Source organism: Onychomys torridus, chromosome 21 (genome assembly GCF_903995425.1).
Source record: "Onychomys torridus chromosome 21, mOncTor1.1, whole genome shotgun sequence".
Lineage (NCBI taxonomy): Eukaryota > Metazoa > Chordata > Mammalia > Rodentia > Cricetidae > Onychomys > Onychomys torridus.
The window spans coordinates 25,275,932-25,292,873 of record NC_050463.1 but is presented as its reverse complement, the minus strand read 5'-3'; the positions used below and the strand labels follow the sequence as shown (position 1 = coordinate 25,292,873).

The 16,942-nt window shown below is 40.9% G+C and overlaps 1 protein-coding gene across 2 annotated transcripts in view; it reads right to left on the bottom strand.

The window, feature by feature from the left end:
* Window positions 1–2,702: 2,702 nt before the first annotated feature.
* Window positions 2,703–16,942, bottom strand: part of Heatr5b (HEAT repeat containing 5B) — a 79,107-nt gene continuing 64,867 nt past the window's right edge. For both annotated transcript variants that reach the window (XM_036170644.1, XM_036170643.1), the window contains exons 30-36: window positions 16,451–16,578; window positions 14,328–14,472; window positions 13,198–13,464; window positions 11,687–11,911; window positions 7,346–7,497; window positions 5,641–5,854; window positions 2,703–3,712 (exon numbers count right to left, since the gene is read on the bottom strand). In XM_036170644.1, the coding sequence (XP_036026537.1) occupies window positions 3,408–3,712; window positions 5,641–5,854; window positions 7,346–7,497; window positions 11,687–11,911; window positions 13,198–13,464; window positions 14,328–14,472; window positions 16,451–16,578 (1,436 nt within the window). In that variant the 3' untranslated portion in view covers window positions 2,703–3,407. The remainder of the gene's footprint in view (window positions 3,713–5,640; window positions 5,855–7,345; window positions 7,498–11,686; window positions 11,912–13,197; window positions 13,465–14,327; window positions 14,473–16,450; window positions 16,579–16,942) is intronic.

The window sequence follows — 16,942 nt, the reverse complement described above, 5'->3', positions numbered from 1 at the left end:
TATTTTTAGTTATTGTCTAACCCTTTCTGACATCAACCTAAAAATTCTAATTAAGAACGAAGAAAATGTGAAGAAAATGTTATAATTGAGTACGTTTTGAAGTTTGGGTTAATTATGCCTATCGTTTGCCATTATTTGAGTGGATCTAGAAAGGCTAGTACAGCGCCTACCCCACAACAGAAATGTCAGCATTCTAAATGTAAAAACTGTGCGTGTGGGGTATGTGTCCATGTGCGTGCATGAGTGTGTATGGGTGCACCTGCATGTGTGTTCTCCTGCTTCAACTGCCAGCCTGTGATTGCAGGTGCACACTGCCATGCCTGACTGAAGTGGGATCTGAATTCAGGTCTTCAATACTGTGGATAAGCACTTTACCAATTGAGCCATCTCCAAAGCCCAGCAGCTCTTGACAGTGTGCCACACTGGATTGAATATATGCACTATGCACACTATCATTTATCTATATGTAACAATTGCTTATCAGACTAAATACTACATGTTATGCTGTGCTTGTTCTCACACTTGTGTGGCAAGATCTTTACTGACTGAGCGAGCCATCTTTGTGTGTGTGTGTGTGTGTGTGTGTGTGTGTGTCTGTGTGTGTCTGTGTGTCTGGCTGTCCTGGAACTCACTCTGTAGACCAGGCTGGCCTTGAACTCACAGAGATCTGTCTGCCTCTGCCTCCCGAGTGCTGGGATTAAAGGCGTGTGCCACCATCTGGCGCTCATCCCTAATCCCCCTCCCCCCCCCCCCCCCCCCCCACAGGGTTTCTCTGTGTAGCTCTGGCTGTCCTGGAATGAACTCTGTAGACTAGGCTGGCCTTGATCATCCCAAATTCTTTAAAGAGATTTTATTTTATAGCTACAATGACAGAAAAGCAATAGTTGGCAGCGGCTTAGAAGAAGTTAGGGAAAGGAAAAGAGAGGACTAACAAAGAAAGGAGAGGAGGTGGGGGGTGGGAAAGAACACATGCGTGATCTACTCTGAAGAGGGCAAATATCAGGGAAAGCTAGGGAGGTACCAAGAACAGCAAAAAATAGCCAGGGTATAAACAAGGATCTACATAAATAGATGAGTTGAAGGGGTTACATGCATGCATGCATGCATGTGTACAAAATAATATCACAAGAGTTTGGCAGGTCTTTAAAAAGTTAAAGATAGAGTTATTATTTAAAGATAGAGTTATTATCTAAGCCAGCAATTCCACTCCTGGCTAGATACTGTTGAAATACTAAAATACAGGGGGGGGGGGGTGGGGTGGGGGTGGCTACTCTATACCTTTACAGAATTTCACATAGAAGTTTAACCTATAACAAAAAAAAAATACTAAAATGCATGTTTGTGATGCACGCCTATAATCCTAGCACTCAGAAGAATAAGAAGGATCCTGAGCTAGGGGGCCAGCCTTGGGTAAAGAATGAGAACCTGTCTCAAGAAATATGCTCATGGAAAATTCTGCACGTAACTGTTCAGAGCATTATTACTCACAAGATATTCAGAAGAGGAAGGAGGTAGAAACAGCCCGGGTGTCCATGAGTGGCTAAAGAACATGTGTATATACAACAGAATAGTATTCTGCCATTAAAAAAGAGTGACAGGAAGAAACACGCTACAGCATGGATGGACGGATGGATGATGATGATCCTTGAAAATGTAAGAGTCAAGGAACCAGTCATGAAAGAACACATGACTCCATATAATACATGTCCACATATGGAAATGGAGACAGAAAGCAGAAGGGAGGTGGCCGCCTAAGACTGGGGGAAAGAAGGAGACTATGAGATCGCTCAAAGGATGCAGGGGTCTCTGGAGTAAAGAAACTGTGTGACTGTTGAGGATTGCTGTGAATATATTTCCCGGTACTGGGGTGTTAGCCCAGGGCTTTGCACACACTAGGGAAGTAATCCACCAGTGAATACATCCCCAACCTGAACCAGACACTTTCAATCACTGAAATTACATGACATGAGGAATAATTTTAATAGAATTTTACCAAAAATAGAAACAAAATCAAAAATCAAGAAGATAAACGTTGGAAGCCCTAGTCTGAAATTAAAATCGACCCAGTAGAAAAAAAAAGTTGGAGCTGGGCGGTGGCGGTGCGTGCCTTTACTCCCAGCACTCGGGAGGCAGAGGCAGGCGGATCTCTGTGAGTTCAAGGCCAGCCTGGGCTACGGAGTGAGTTCCAGGAAAGGCGCAAAGCTACACAGAGAAACCTGTCTCAAAAATCCAAAAAAGAAAAAAGAAAAAAAGTCGGTCAGAAAACCAGTGAGATGGATTCCTTCTGAGGCGTCTAAAAGACCAAGGTGGGCTAATTGGTACAGGTATGAGAGAATATGCAGCAGACAGCATATTTCAAATAGCATTATGTATTTTAAATGTTTAGAGATGTCACTCCTTTGTTGATAGAGTCTAAACTATGTGTCTGGTAAAGCTGGTGATTAAAATTTGCTGACTGGTGTGACAACATTCATGTAACCAGGTACCTGTTTTGCATGGTAAATTCCCACTGCATGAGAGGCACACCTAACCTGTAGTTCTCTCCGTGTGCCCTCAGGCACTCAGCTTGATGCCTATCCACAGCAGGCCTCAGTAAATGTTTGATGAATGAGACTAAGTACCACAGTCAGAACCCGAGGCTCTGTAATTACACAGCATAAGCAGGACAAATTTTAGCCATTAAAAATAAGTAGAATACCACGCCACATTCAAAACGCTTTAGTCAATCTGTAGGTGAGAATTTCAATTCAGTTAACAACATGTATGTACACAAAGCATAATTTAGACATTTAATATGAAGTTAAAGGCCCATCAGAAAGATAAGGATATTTGATGAAATGGTTAGAAAATGTGATTTTATTCATACTATTTTTGCTATAAAACAAAGATTTTTCTTGTTTTTTGAGTTGTGTCAAATTTTGCAATCTGCTTGCTTTTCAATTAAATTTTCATGGCAAATGCTAAAGTCTGAGTCATTTTATTTTCCTGATAATACCCAAAGGCTGCCCAACTACATGATGTAATTATGATTTTAGTATTTATTTACATTTAAAAGACCATGGCTTGGTGTCTACAAAAATAAGTTAATTAGGGTCTAGGGGTGTATGTCACAGCACAGTGCATGCTTAGAACGAGCAAGACTCTGAGTCCAATCTCCAGTAACAAACCCAGAACCTAAACTCCCAAACAGTGACAACAAAAATGTCAACGAAAGACAGATATCATTAGGATAAAAATGGAAATATGATCTTGAAAAATCAGTAAGAGGTGTGAACACTCTATCACTCCATCAACTTCAAAGCATTATAATTCCAATACACAAATAAAACAATCCATAGTCTGGAATGATGCAGAGGTTGTCACTCACTACCTAAGACAGAAATAGGAAAAATGACTGGAAGAACACACTAAAAAAAGCTTGTCTTTAGCTTAATTGTCGGGGCAGAATGTGCGGCAGGGGCCGGCTGCCTGGCAGCTGCTTTGGCTTTGCTGGCTTGGCTGGCTCGAAGAGCAGTTTCCAGGCGCACTTTCAGTTCAGGGGCGGCCCCCATTACCGTCTTGAAAGCATGTGGGTACAGAGGCCCAATGTGCATTAGGTTCTGGAGTGCGAACTCATGAAGATCTTTCGAGACAGAGCTTGCTGAGGCAAAAGAATTTTCATCCAGCAGGTAAGAGATCAAAGTGGGCACTAAAAGAACGAGTAACTGGACTCCTGGAACAGAAGACAGCAAAGATGGGCCTGATTGGAGAGAACGCAGCTTGACATTACTAAGAGAAACAAAACACCATAGAATATATAACAGATAATGTATGTTACTTGTGCAATTACAGTTTAATAGCCAGTCAGGCCCCATCCATGTCTGAACTAAGTGACCCTCTTTCAAAAAATAAAGGCATAGCCATTGGTACTACGGAAGTGCTATCTATAATCTCCACTCTCAAATCAGACCAATTTGCAGTATTAGTAAGATGTGCCAATAATAAACATGGTCTTATTTGGATTATAAATGTTTTACAACACAGCAGACTTGGAGCAATCAGATTTTTCTAACTTAAAATTTAGGACTAAATGTCATAGAAAAGTAAAGGAGGGTGAGGACGTAGCTAGGTGATAAGAGTGTTTACCTAGCATAAGGGTTTGATCCCAATGCACAGGGGTAAAAATGGTAAAAATCACTTGTAAATAGATAGGATTGCATACACTAGGAGTGTACTAACAAACAAATGATGAATTAATGAATGAGTGATACTAATTGAACGGCAATATCCTTTAGATTTTTAAAATTTTTATGTAGTCACATGATTCCAAGAGGGTAAACCTGTAGGTTTGGAATTATCATTTAACTTTTCTCATCTCTTTGCAAATGTGCTCTCTTTTAACAAAAAGTTTCCCAGCAAATTGTAGAGAGAGTAGAGAATTCTGAAAAGCTATTGTGTGACTGGAGATACAGTTCTGTGGTAGATCAGAGCTCAGTCTATGGCAGGGACAACGAAGTGGTGTCAAAATGAAGACATTCAGCTAGGTGAGTGCGCACGCCTGTAATCCCAGCACTTGGGAGGCAGAGGCAGGTGGATCTCTGTGAGTTCGAGGCCAGCCTGGGCTACAGAGTGAGTTCCAGGACAGGCTCCAAAGCTACACAGAGAAACCCTGTTTCGAAAAACCAAAAAAAAAAAGGGGGGGGGGACAGGAAGAAAATATTGTTTTGTTTTTGTTTTGTTTTGTTTTAAGAAACTGTTATAGAAAGTAATAAATTAATGTGTAGGTTGCTTGGGTAGAAAGTATGATGTAACTTTATTGATTTATTTTACTAACTATAAATTTATAACTAGGATTTAACCTTATTCACTTTGTAATGCTAGCCCTGATCGTACTGTCCTTCAGTAGTTGAAGTCTAAGTTAACTTTCAATTCCTCAACAGATGCCCAAACTCACACTTAAGCTTAACATGAAGACAGAGATGAGACCCCTGACCTGCCCCCAGCCCATGCTTAGCATGGAGCCTAGGGCTTGTACATGCAGGTGAGCCCTTGGTCACTGGGCTATTCCCTGGCTCAAGGAAGTGAATCTTGAGAAAGTTGGGAGCAGCTTGATGTTCAATCATAAGGAATTTGCCGAAAATTTTAGCTTTTCCATAACAATTTTTAAAAAACCACATTTTAGTGTATATCTATTAAGTAGACAGAAAGCTTATACTTGTGTATAAAGTATGCATTTCTGGTTCAATAATGCATTAATCATGAAGCAAAAAAAATTAGTATCAAATCCTAAGGTATCTAATGATGCTTGGTACTTATACTTCCCTGGTTATAACATAAGGGTAATGTAATTCATATTGTATTTAAAAAATTCTATTAAATATCTGTACTGTTCCTAGTTCTTAAAAATACACTCCTAGAAAATTAAAAACAAAATCAGTGTGTTAAAATGCCCTCAGTAATGCATTGTGACTCCTCACTCATAAAAAATAAATATAAGTAAACCCAATACCTTATGTTGGTAACATGAGCAGATATATTCTGTATTCAGACTGTAATTCTTATTGGGAAACACACTGTTGCAAAGCCTGTGTTTAACACTGAGATTCATAAATAATACAGGTCTTCACTTTGGACTAGTGGCTTTTAATAGTAAACACTTACTGTTCTGTTCTTCTCCAAGAGCAACCAATGTTTCAAGAACTTTAATTCCTTCTTGGACAGCCAAAAGTTCTGTATTACTGGCTGGTCTGTTTCTTTCGACAGCCTTTAGCTTTTCAACCACTAGTGGGGCTAGCGAATGGATGTAGGGCGTTGAAAGGGCGCGATTGGAATGCTGGAAGACGGACAGGAGAAGCTGGTAGCACTTGGCTTGAACCTATGAAAGAGGGTGATTTTTCTCAGTTAATACCTGTGGTAGATCTCATTGGGTAGACAATCACACTGTACCTCAACATGAAAAAGGAGAACAATGGAACTTAATGCTAAATAAATACAAGTGGAGATGGAAGACATTCCTTACACATGAGTTACCAAATCACCATCCTTACACAACAAATATCCCTGCTGTATGGGAAAGCCAGACACTGGAACGTCTGATTTCTTTTCAATTCTTTCTTTAATATATAATTGTCTCTCTGATTTTCTTTTTTTTCTTTTTTTTTTTTTTTTGTGGAGCTGAGGATCGAACCCAGGGCCTTGCGCTTGCTAGGCAAGCACTCTACCACTGAGCTAAATCCCCAAGGAGGTTAACAAAGGACTGACCTAAAATAAAGCTACAAACATGCACTATTTAGATACATCAACCCCATTTGACTCTTTGGAAACAACTGTTTATAGAAACATATTAACTTTTTTTTTCTCCTTTTTTTCCCAGACAAGTTCTCACTATGTAGCTACAGCTAGCCTGGAACTCACTATGTAGACCAGGTTAGTTTCAAACTTGTAGAGACAGGCTTGCCTCTGCCCCCTGAGTGTTCGGATTAAAAGCACGTATCACCATGCCTACTACAGTAGTAACATCTTTTAAGACGGGGGGAAAGCGGAGGGGATCGATCACTGATGTGTGAGACAAAGAGTGAGACACATTTATTTCAGTGCTTTGTTAGGAAATGAACTACCAAATTTCTCTGGACATAGAAAAGTGTGAAGGACATTTTAAGAATACAGGTCTCTGAGCTATAAATCTGAAGACTTTAAGGAAGTTCAGGGTAGAGGCCAGGAATATTCTGTACTGATTTTCTTTTCCTAGTGTGTGGCATGCTTGAGAAGCACTAACTTGGATTTTGACAAAATAAACTAATAAAAATGTTCACTAAAATATGCAATAATGCCGGGCGGTGGTGGCACATGCCTGTAATCCCAGCACTTGGGAGGCAGAGGCAGGTGGATCTCTGTGAGTTCGAGGCCAGCCTGGTCTATAAAGCGAGATCCAGGAAAGGAGCAAAGCTACACAGAGAAACCCTGTCTCGAAAACAAACAAACAAACAAACAAACAAAAAAGCAATAATGTAAATTTATTCTTTAATATTCTTGGTATCACCGAAATAAATACTGAAAAACAAAACCCACTTAAAGTCTCTACATGGCCAGGGTTAATCAAATATTTCAGACACATGGAAGCATCTACAAACGCTACTCTTAGTGCTTAAATACACAGTTCTCTAACACTTTTCCACAGGTAAAAACGCTTGTGCTGATGACACACAAGGTACCCGTGTGCACACACAGACATCACACATTTGCACACAATAACAAATGAACGAGATTTAGAAAGTAAAGCCATACTGCCAACACTCTATTGCACCTGTCACATCTTAGTGAGCTCATCTGAAAACCCCTGACGCGGAGGCCCGATGCAGTGACTCACCCACGGGTCACATGAGTTCAGCGCACTCTTGAATCTGCTCACGCAGCCGTTCTGCAGGGACTGCACTCCGATCACCTCAGTGCTGGCAGACCACAGGAAGAGCGCTATGGCTGTCAGTGTGCTCACTTCATCGGGCGCAGGCGTGGAGTCGTCTACGAGACAAAAGGGCAGCCACGAAGGAAGAAGCCGGGGGTTACAGACGTGCACAGCACTCTCTCAATGTTTCCCACAGAGGGAGCCTCAACCTAAAAGATACAGACTACAGGACTCTCCCTGTGCAACTAGGGTAGGAAAAACACTTCAGGCACACTTTTAAATTGCTATGTTAAAGTCGGACAGGAAGCAGACAATTAAGGTAGTCTCGAAGAATCTCTCTGCGGTCCACTTGATTATGACAGAAGAAATGCAGCATTATGATATGGAATTACGGCAGGCGCCATCTTGGCACAGTTATTAAAGCTGAGATTTGGTGTGGTGGCACGCACTAGCAATCCCAGCACATGGAGGCCGGGGCAGGATAACTGACAGAAATCTGAGGGCAGCCTGGGCTACAGAGTGACACAAGTTAGTGTGGGCTACAAAGCACAACCTTGTGTCAAAAAGCAAGAAGCAAGAGATTCCTTTATTTTATATTTAGTTGTTTTGTTTTGCTTTGTTTTTTAGATGAGATTTCTCTACATAGACTTGGCTGGCTGTCCTGGAACTCACTCTGCAGCCCAGGCTGGCCTTGAACTCACAGAGATCTGCCTGCCTCTGCCTCCTGAATGCTGGGAGTAAAGGTGTGCGCCACCACCGCCTGGTCAAGAGATTCTTGATGGGCTGGAGAGATGGCTCAGTGGTTAAGAGTGCTGACTCTTCTTCCAGAGGACCTGAGTTCAATTCCCAGCACCAACATGGCAGCTCACAACTGTCTGAAACTTCAGTTTCAGGGGATCCTGACACCCGTGGCAAAAAACAAAAAGACATAAAAACAAAATAAATATATTTAAAAAAAAAGAAATTCTTGATGTACGACAAAGCAATATTATACACTGTCTTACATGAATGTCTAAGAAAGATATACATTACTTATATGATATTCCTGCCCAAAAGGTATAAAGTGAAAAATTAGACAATTATAAATTAAGGAATATTCTACAGAGTAGATGTCCTGTAGTCTTCAAAAACATGAACATACATGGTGGTTCATACCTTTAATCTCAGTACTTGGATTTGAGGGTGGGAGAATGGAGGTGGGGGCAGAGACAGGAGGATTCCTGAGTTTGAGACCAGCCTGGTCTACAGAGCAAGTTCCAAGACAGCCAGGACAATACAGAGAAACCCTATCTTGAAAAACAGCAAAACAAACAAACAGACAAAGAGACATGAACATCATAAAAGATAAAGGCTATGTTAAAGCCCCAGATTAAAAGAGGCTAAAGCAACATGATCATACTGCAAAGAAAATGTCATTACTAGGGTAACTTCTAATACCTGCATAGGAACAATAGCACTGCATTAATAGTGAATTCCTAAACTTAGCAATTCTTTTGTGGGTATTTAAAGAATGACCTTGTTCTTAGGATATCTATGAAGTATTCAGAAGTAAAGCATCACCAAGATGTCAGCATATTCTTAGATGGTTCAGCAAAGTTAATTAAGATGAGTAACAATGATGACGTGACTTTTACAGAGGGACATGTATGATGTGAGAAGCAGGAGATAGGACAAGGGCATACTGGACTCCATACATCCGTTCCTGAAAGTCTTATTAAGTTTGGAATTTATGGGTTGGGGATTTAGATCAGTAGTAGAGTGCTTGCCTAGCAAGCACAAGGCCCTGGGTTCGATCCTCAGCTCAAAATAAAAAAAAAAAAAGTTTGGAATTTATTTCAAAATCAAAGTTTCTAAAAATGAAAAAGAAATCGTATTGCAGCAATTCATTGCTCCCTTGAGAATTTCCTTATGTGTGCATGACTATATACACACAATTAAAGGAGAAAACCTCAGTTTTTTTAAGTAAGAAGCATGCTTCCCAAGCTGGAAATTCCCTGTGATACACCTTCTCTCTGTCCAGAGGAGACTTACTCCCCTTGTTATCCGAACACCATACAAATATCCCCATGGCCTTTTCCCTGTCACTTAATTACTGACTTACGCCTGAACTTGATATGTAGCTCAAGTTGGCCCTGGGCTCCACAGCGATCTTATCCTCACCTTCCATGGGTTGGGGTTACAGACATGAGTCTCAATGCCTGGCTGTGGAAATGCCAAAAATAAATAAATAAATAATATGGCAAATCTTTTCCTTATTATTCGGTTTTTAGAGCTTTCATGTTTTCTTTAAAAAAAAAAAAAAGAAAATTTAAGAGGAAAAAGTTAAACACAGAAGAAAAGTGGGCAAAAACTATGAATAAATCTTCCCCTGAATTAGAAACAAACATAAAAAATGCTTGTTTGTTTTTTTTTTTAAATTATGCTCCCAGCTCCAAAGCCACATTGGACAGAAATTTGGCAATACCTGATGAAATTAAGTGTTAAAATATGTATTTCCGGGTTGGGGACTTAGCTCAGTGGTAGAGTGCTTGCCTAGCAAGCGCAAGGCCCTGGGTTCTATCCTCAGCTCCAAAAAAAAAAAGTATTTCCAGTTCTATATATATGCCATAACAATCTTTAAAGATGTTCATAACAACCATGCTGGTAATTGGGGAAAATTAGAAATCATAAAAAGTATCCATTAACAGAAGAGTAACTGGCAAATACATGTGATCAAAGTTATGTCAGTTAAAAGAGTAAGTAAGAGGCGCACGCCTGTAACCCCAGCACTCGGGAGGCAGAGCCAGGCGGATCTCTGGGAGTTCGAGGCCAGCCTGGTCTACAGAGCGAGATCCAGGACAGGCTCCAAAGCTACAGAGAGATATCCTGTCTCGAAAAACAAACAAACAAAAATTCACACACACGCACACGGACACACACACGCACACGCACACACACACACACACACACACACACACACACACACACACACACGGCAGTTCTAAAAAAATGATTGAATAATGAAATTAAAAATGAGAGTTTACTTCTATAAATTTACTTGAGTAAATTAAAAATATAAGCAAGTGCCATACATTGTTCATACTTACTTATCTCGCTTGCTATAATACATGCATATATACAGATAATGACATTTACTAACTGATACATATTTTTTAAAAGATATATTTACTTATTATATACACAGAAGAGGGCGCCAGATCTCATTGCAGATGGTTGTGAGCCACCATGTGGGTGCTGGGAATTGAACTCAGGACCTCTGGAAGAGCAGTCAGTGTCCTTAGCCACTGAGCCATCTCTCCAGCCCTAAAGGTACTTATTAATAAAATCAAACCTGAGGCCAGGTATTGGGGTGAATGCTGGAAGATCAGAGAAGCAGAACAAGCCACAGCTATCTCACCTTGCCAATTCCTCAGCTGATCCTGTTTCCTCAGACTGGATGCTTCTCAGCTGAACTGTACTGCTAGAAGCCTAAAAGCTTAACCAGCCAAAAGCTTCTAGTTTCTGGTCATCACACCTTATATATCTTTCTGCTTTCTGCCATCACTCCCTGGGATTAAAGGCTCACTTCTTGGGATTAAAGGCGTGAGTCACCATGCCTGGCTGTTTCCAATGTGGCCTTGAACTCACAGAGATGGGGGGGAGGGATTTCTGCCTCTGGAATGCTAGGATTAAAGATCTGAGTGCCACCATTTTCTAGCCTCTGTAGCTAGTGGCCCTTCTGTTCTTTGACCCCAGATAAGTTTATTAGGGTGCACAATATTTGGGGGAACACAATACCACCACAACTATGTATTTCAATATCAAGATTGTAGTTCTATTTGGGGATATGTTGGAACAGTCATAAGTATTTTGTCTCCTATTTTACTATTTTTCCTTTGGAGACAGTGATCATGAATTTGAAGTTAGCCTGGGCTACATGACAAGACCCTGCTTTAAAACACAACAACAAAGAGGAAAAGAGAGAGAGAGAGAATGAATGAGAATGAATATGAATATGAATTCCACAGGGGGAGGAGATAAAACAAAAGAAAAAACCTTGCAGTAAACATATGCCTATCAACCATGTCAATGTCAATTCTGGTCATACATTGTCTCATTGTCTCTGTTTTTAACCCACCAACACACATCCTTAGAGCCCACAATGAAGGAATAAGCATTTCTATTTCAACTCTGAAGGTGGGATGAAACACCTGACCTGGGTAGACTCCGTATTACCCAGCAGTCTCCTGACAAGGGTCTTCTAGCAATAATCTGTTAAGGAACAGACATCTAGAAATTAGGACTTGGGAAACTCTGACAGGCTACCTGGTTGCGAATACTCCAGGATGCAGGCAAGAGTGCTCCGGATCAGAGCTGTCCACTGTTTCTGAGTTTCCTCCGTTTTGGCCATCGGAAGTGTCACGATGCTTTTTATCCCCTGCAGAGCAGCGCTGACCGGAGGAGGAACCTGATTGTCTGCAGACTTTATTGCTGTGTCTTTTAATATTCTTGCAATTAAGAACAGAATTGTGGGCAGGATAGTCATACAGCCTGAAATAAAAACAAATTAGGTTATTTTGTTACTCCTTCAGTTCCCACATGATAGCTGTTTCCAACATGAGCATCCACACATACAAGCGCACGTGCAAGCGCGCATGCACGCACACGCACATGCACACACAATTACTTTTAAACAATTGATTGTGTTCTTTTCTCCCTAAGATAAGGTCTTATAATTTTGCACAGGCTGGTCCCACGTGGACTCCTGGGCTCAAGCAATCCTCCTGCCTCAGCATCACCATGCCTAGCTTGAGTGTGAATTACTATTATTTCTTTCCTTGATTTTATTCAAATTTGCTGTATTACTATCACTATAAATCAGTTTGAAAAATAACATAAGAAAGTGGCATGTTGTTTTTAAATAAGAAGTGGCATTTTCTTTTTTGTTTCAACTGAACCTTGTCTTTATTACTTCCAACATGACCTATTTAGTATTGCCCTTCACAATGGGAGCGGGACTGGAGGACAGAAAAACTGGAACACCAACCATAAACTCTGAGTAGCCGGGTGACTCTTAAAGTGATTCTAAGAAAACTCAGGTCAGGGAAATAAAGGACAAGACTGGGCAAGCAAACATGGAATGAAAACATTCTAGAATCCATAGCCGAAACCGCCCTCTAGGGCAGTGCCTGTGGCGCGCCATGATGGAGAAGCCACTGTTTCGCACTTGTCGGGTAGGAACCGCAAAGGTTTGCTTGGGCTGAAATGTACCACACACCTTCTGGGACTATTTTTACCTTGAAACTGAGAGAAAGTCTATCTGTAAGATAGTTTCCAGTATCTACAGACAACTACCATCTTTCTTAAACCATAATTGTTTTCAGTGTTCCTTCAGTTGACTGCCAAGCTCTTCAGACAGGCTTTAATTGTTCAGTGACATTCACGAGGTACCAGATTATAAAACAGGACTTCAGTCATTCCTCCCATGTCTACCTGTTGGCTTCACGAAGTCTTCCCTCAATCTTCAAGTTTTGATGTGTTGGGGATCAAAACCAAGATAAGGACCTTGCATGTGCTGGCCAGCTCTCCAGCACTGAGCTACAGCCCGGATCTCCCTCTGAGAGATTGATAATGAGGTTACCTTAGGTTGCTAGCTTCAGAAACTTTAGTCTTTCCTAGGCTCTCACGGGCAAAGTAACCCTTTAAAAACTTCCCGTTTAGCGCCTGAGATTTAGGAAGAAAAGAAGCCTAAGTTAAGATGCATAGAAAGCTCATCTTTGCCTCATCGTATGGCACACTCCCAAACACTGATCCAAACACACTCCTAAACACCATACCAGCGGGTGAGCAGAGGGATGGCAAGTCGGACAGAATGGCCACCGTGGCCGCCACCAAACGAGCACTTTCTTCTGACAGGCGAGTTTTCGTGGCCACGTGACTTGGAGAGTCCGACATCTTAGTACTCAGGTGCGGCATATGCCGTACTAAAATGAACATCAACAGCTCCATGGTTGAAAACACAAGAGACTTTCCAGGGATGAGGCCACCGCTGTCACCTCCTTCTCCTAATGTGGGACAGGATTCTTTTTCCATATCCTCTTCATCTTAAGAAAGATACAATTTAATGAAATTTCCAGAAAAAAATACATAAAATAATAAGTACATTTTAAATTATTTCTAAAGGGTTTATAAGTAAATGTGTAAATGGTGCCATATGTCCTACTTGGCAAATGTCCTGGATAGATAAACCCTCCTTGAAAGCCACTGGGAGTTCATTTCACCTGGAAAAATCACTACTACGCTAAAAAAAATTAGGTTTGTGTTTCATAATAGGAATAACAAATTTGCTAGGTTGGACCACATAAAATTGACACCTTTAATTGGGAGAAGTCCAGAATTTGCAATTTCTTTTTTTAAACTTAAATTTTTATTTTTTGAGACCGGCCTCTAGGCCAAGCTGACCTTTAATTTGCTATATAGTGGAGAACCACAACTTTTTGATCTTGCTTCTACCTCCCTAATGCTGGGGTTACAGGTATGCCCCATCATGCCTGTGTTTGTTATGTGCTTTGTGTTTAGTTTTGTTTTGTTGGAGCTGAGGACTGAACCCAGGGCCTTGCGCCTCTACCACTGACTGAGCTAAATCCCCAACCTCACATGTCTGGTTTATAAAACTTCTTAGTCCTATCGTTATAAAACTAGGAGTACAGGGCTGGAGAGATGGTTCACTGATTAAGAACACCGGCTGCACTTCCAGAGGACCAGGGTTTGATACCTGGCAGCTCACAACCATCTGTAACTCCAGTTCTAGAGATCCAATGCCCTTTTCTGTCCTCTGTGGGCCCCAGGCATGCATGCAGTGCATAGACACACATGCAGGCATAACACCCATCCATATGAAAAAGACCCCCAAGGCTCGGGGGACGAAGAAGGTTTGCTTCAGGTCAGTGCAGCTTCCAGCACTTACTTAGGGTGCTTCTCTTCTCCTGTAAGTAATCCTGAGCAGCCCTGACAATCTGCTGCACAACCCCAGTGACCAGCAGCTGGATGGAGGGTGGGTTCCAGGTCAGCAGCAGGCGGTGCAGGACACTTAGCAACTCAACACCAATCAGCTATTATAAATTAATACAAATACGTTTAGTGAACTTCAACTTCAAAGGATAGATGTCATCATTAAAATCTGAGAAAACAGACATGCAAAAGTAATTTTGTAACTAAAATTTAATATATAGGACTAGATAACAAAAGAGAATGTTATAATAATAGAATTCAGAGGTCACACATTTTCAAGCACCAAATGGCTAGTATTTAAATATTTAGAAGTTTAATATCCAGATAGTATTCTTCTCCTACTGGAACAAAACACCTAAGCTATTGGTATTGCTAGAGTTCAGCATCACAGAGGTGTATAATTGCCAACCTAAGATGGGTAACTGGTATGTCCTACCCACCTCAGGAACCATTTACTTTGATGTTAATCTTCTACAATTTTCCACACCTAATTGATACAATGAGCTTGCCTCAAATTAAAACACAGAGGAGAAATTCTAATTCAGTCAAAAATTTCTCCCTATACAGAACGTCTGCCTACAGCTCAGGGTGCTGTTGTTGGTAAAGTGATCAGCAACTTGCTCAGCACACATGAGGCTCTGGATCCAATCCCCAAAAGTACAAAGGAATTTAAAAAAAAAAAAAAATCTGCCGGGCGATGGTGGCACATGCCTGTAATCCCAGCACTTGGGAGGCAGAGGCAGGAGGATCTCTGTGAGTTCGAGCCAGCCGGGGCTACCAAGTGAGTTCCAGGACAGGTTCCAAAGCTACACAGACAAACCCTGTCTCGAAAAAACAAAACTAAAAACTAAAAACAAAAACAAAAAAAAAAACATGGCTGTTCCATTTTTCCCATGTGTCCTTCTCTTCTCCTAATAGACTTCCAGGAATTGGTAAAAGACCCCTGCCTCTCCAGTCAGGCCACCCTCTTGTGTGTAACTGAATGTTCTAGACGTTCTTCTTTCACTTTTATGTAGGCTGTACCTTTCTCTCATGCTCTTCCCTCCCACACTGTTCTCTGTCTGTCTTGAAATGCTTCTCTTGTCCTCTCCATAGCTGCTGCCTTTTGCTCTATGCCTACCTCATTAGTGGTCCCTACTGCCCATCTAGTTCACTCTTTCTGATTCATAAATGTTGTTTATTCTCACTTTCCCAACACGGACCTCTTTTCATCTTTATTCAACTTTTCTAGACTACTATTCTTTGGATAATTCAGTAGAGAGCCTCATAACTGGCCTCCACGCTTCCCTTCTCATACTTCATAACCAGCCTCTGCAAAGCTGTTGTGAAATCTGTCTGTCTATCTGTCTATCATCTATCTATCCATCTATCTATCCATCCATCCATCCATCCATCTATCCATCCATCCATCCATCCGTCTGTCTATCTGTCTATCTATCTATCTATCTATCTATCTATCTATCTATCATCTATCTGTCTATCTATCTATCTATCTATCTATCTATCTATCTAGGCAAATGCAAAATTAATCATTCTTCCATTTAAACATTTTAATAATTTCCTTTTACTTTCAGGATAGAATTCTAATTCCTTTGCATGTCATAAGGAAATCTTCATAATTTGGCCTTTACAGCACTGTCCAGCACCATCCAATGACCTGTACCTGTTTTTTGTCAGCAACAGTACCTGACTGTAGTAGCACTGAACTTATCATGTTCTCTCATGAAGCCCGGTTTTTGTATGTGTGCTGTTCTTTCTCAGAGGCAAACTCATCTCTTTGGCAATTCCTCTCTAAGATGGACTCATTGACTCTCTCTCTGATAAGTTGTCCTTTACCTTCACATCACACTGCTGGTGCCCCCACCTCCTTCTCTGTATCCCCACAGCTACCAGGCTAGGAAGGCATGGCGTCTAGCTGTGGCATAACTCCATGTGGTCACCCAAGAGCCTTTTCACTAGCATTAGTTACACAGTCTTGTTAGCAATACACAAGGTTTATTTACAATGTGAGAAATTTATTCCAAAGTAGATATGATTACTACAAAGCATACAATTATCTATTAAAGAAATACACTGTACCTGATCCTCTGCAATGTGGATTCGTGCGTAAGGAGAACCCAGTAAGGTGTGTAAGGCCTGCAGGCATGCTGTAACATGTTCAATGGGCTCCTCAGGCCGAGGGGAACAAAGGAACTGTATACTTACACCTGAAATGCACAAAGTAAAAACATAGGTTTTTAACACAAAACACTTGTGTTGGCTTGGCACTCCATTGTTCTCTATTTTTCCCAGATTACTGAATGTTTATTAATACCAGAGAGTTAAAAAAGCATTCTGGGATAAGCAGACATACAACAAAGGGTTGTAGCCTGCGATTAGGTATGTGCAGCCTGTCACTAGGTTGATTAGGAAGATACATTTCAATTTCTAGAATTAAACATTATAGTACATTAAGAATAAATTTCTAAGTATTTCACTACTTTTATTAAAGAGTTGCCCAATAATTTTTATTCATGCATGCTTTTAAAGGATTTAATTCTGTGTATGTGTGTGGGTTTATTCATGTGAGTG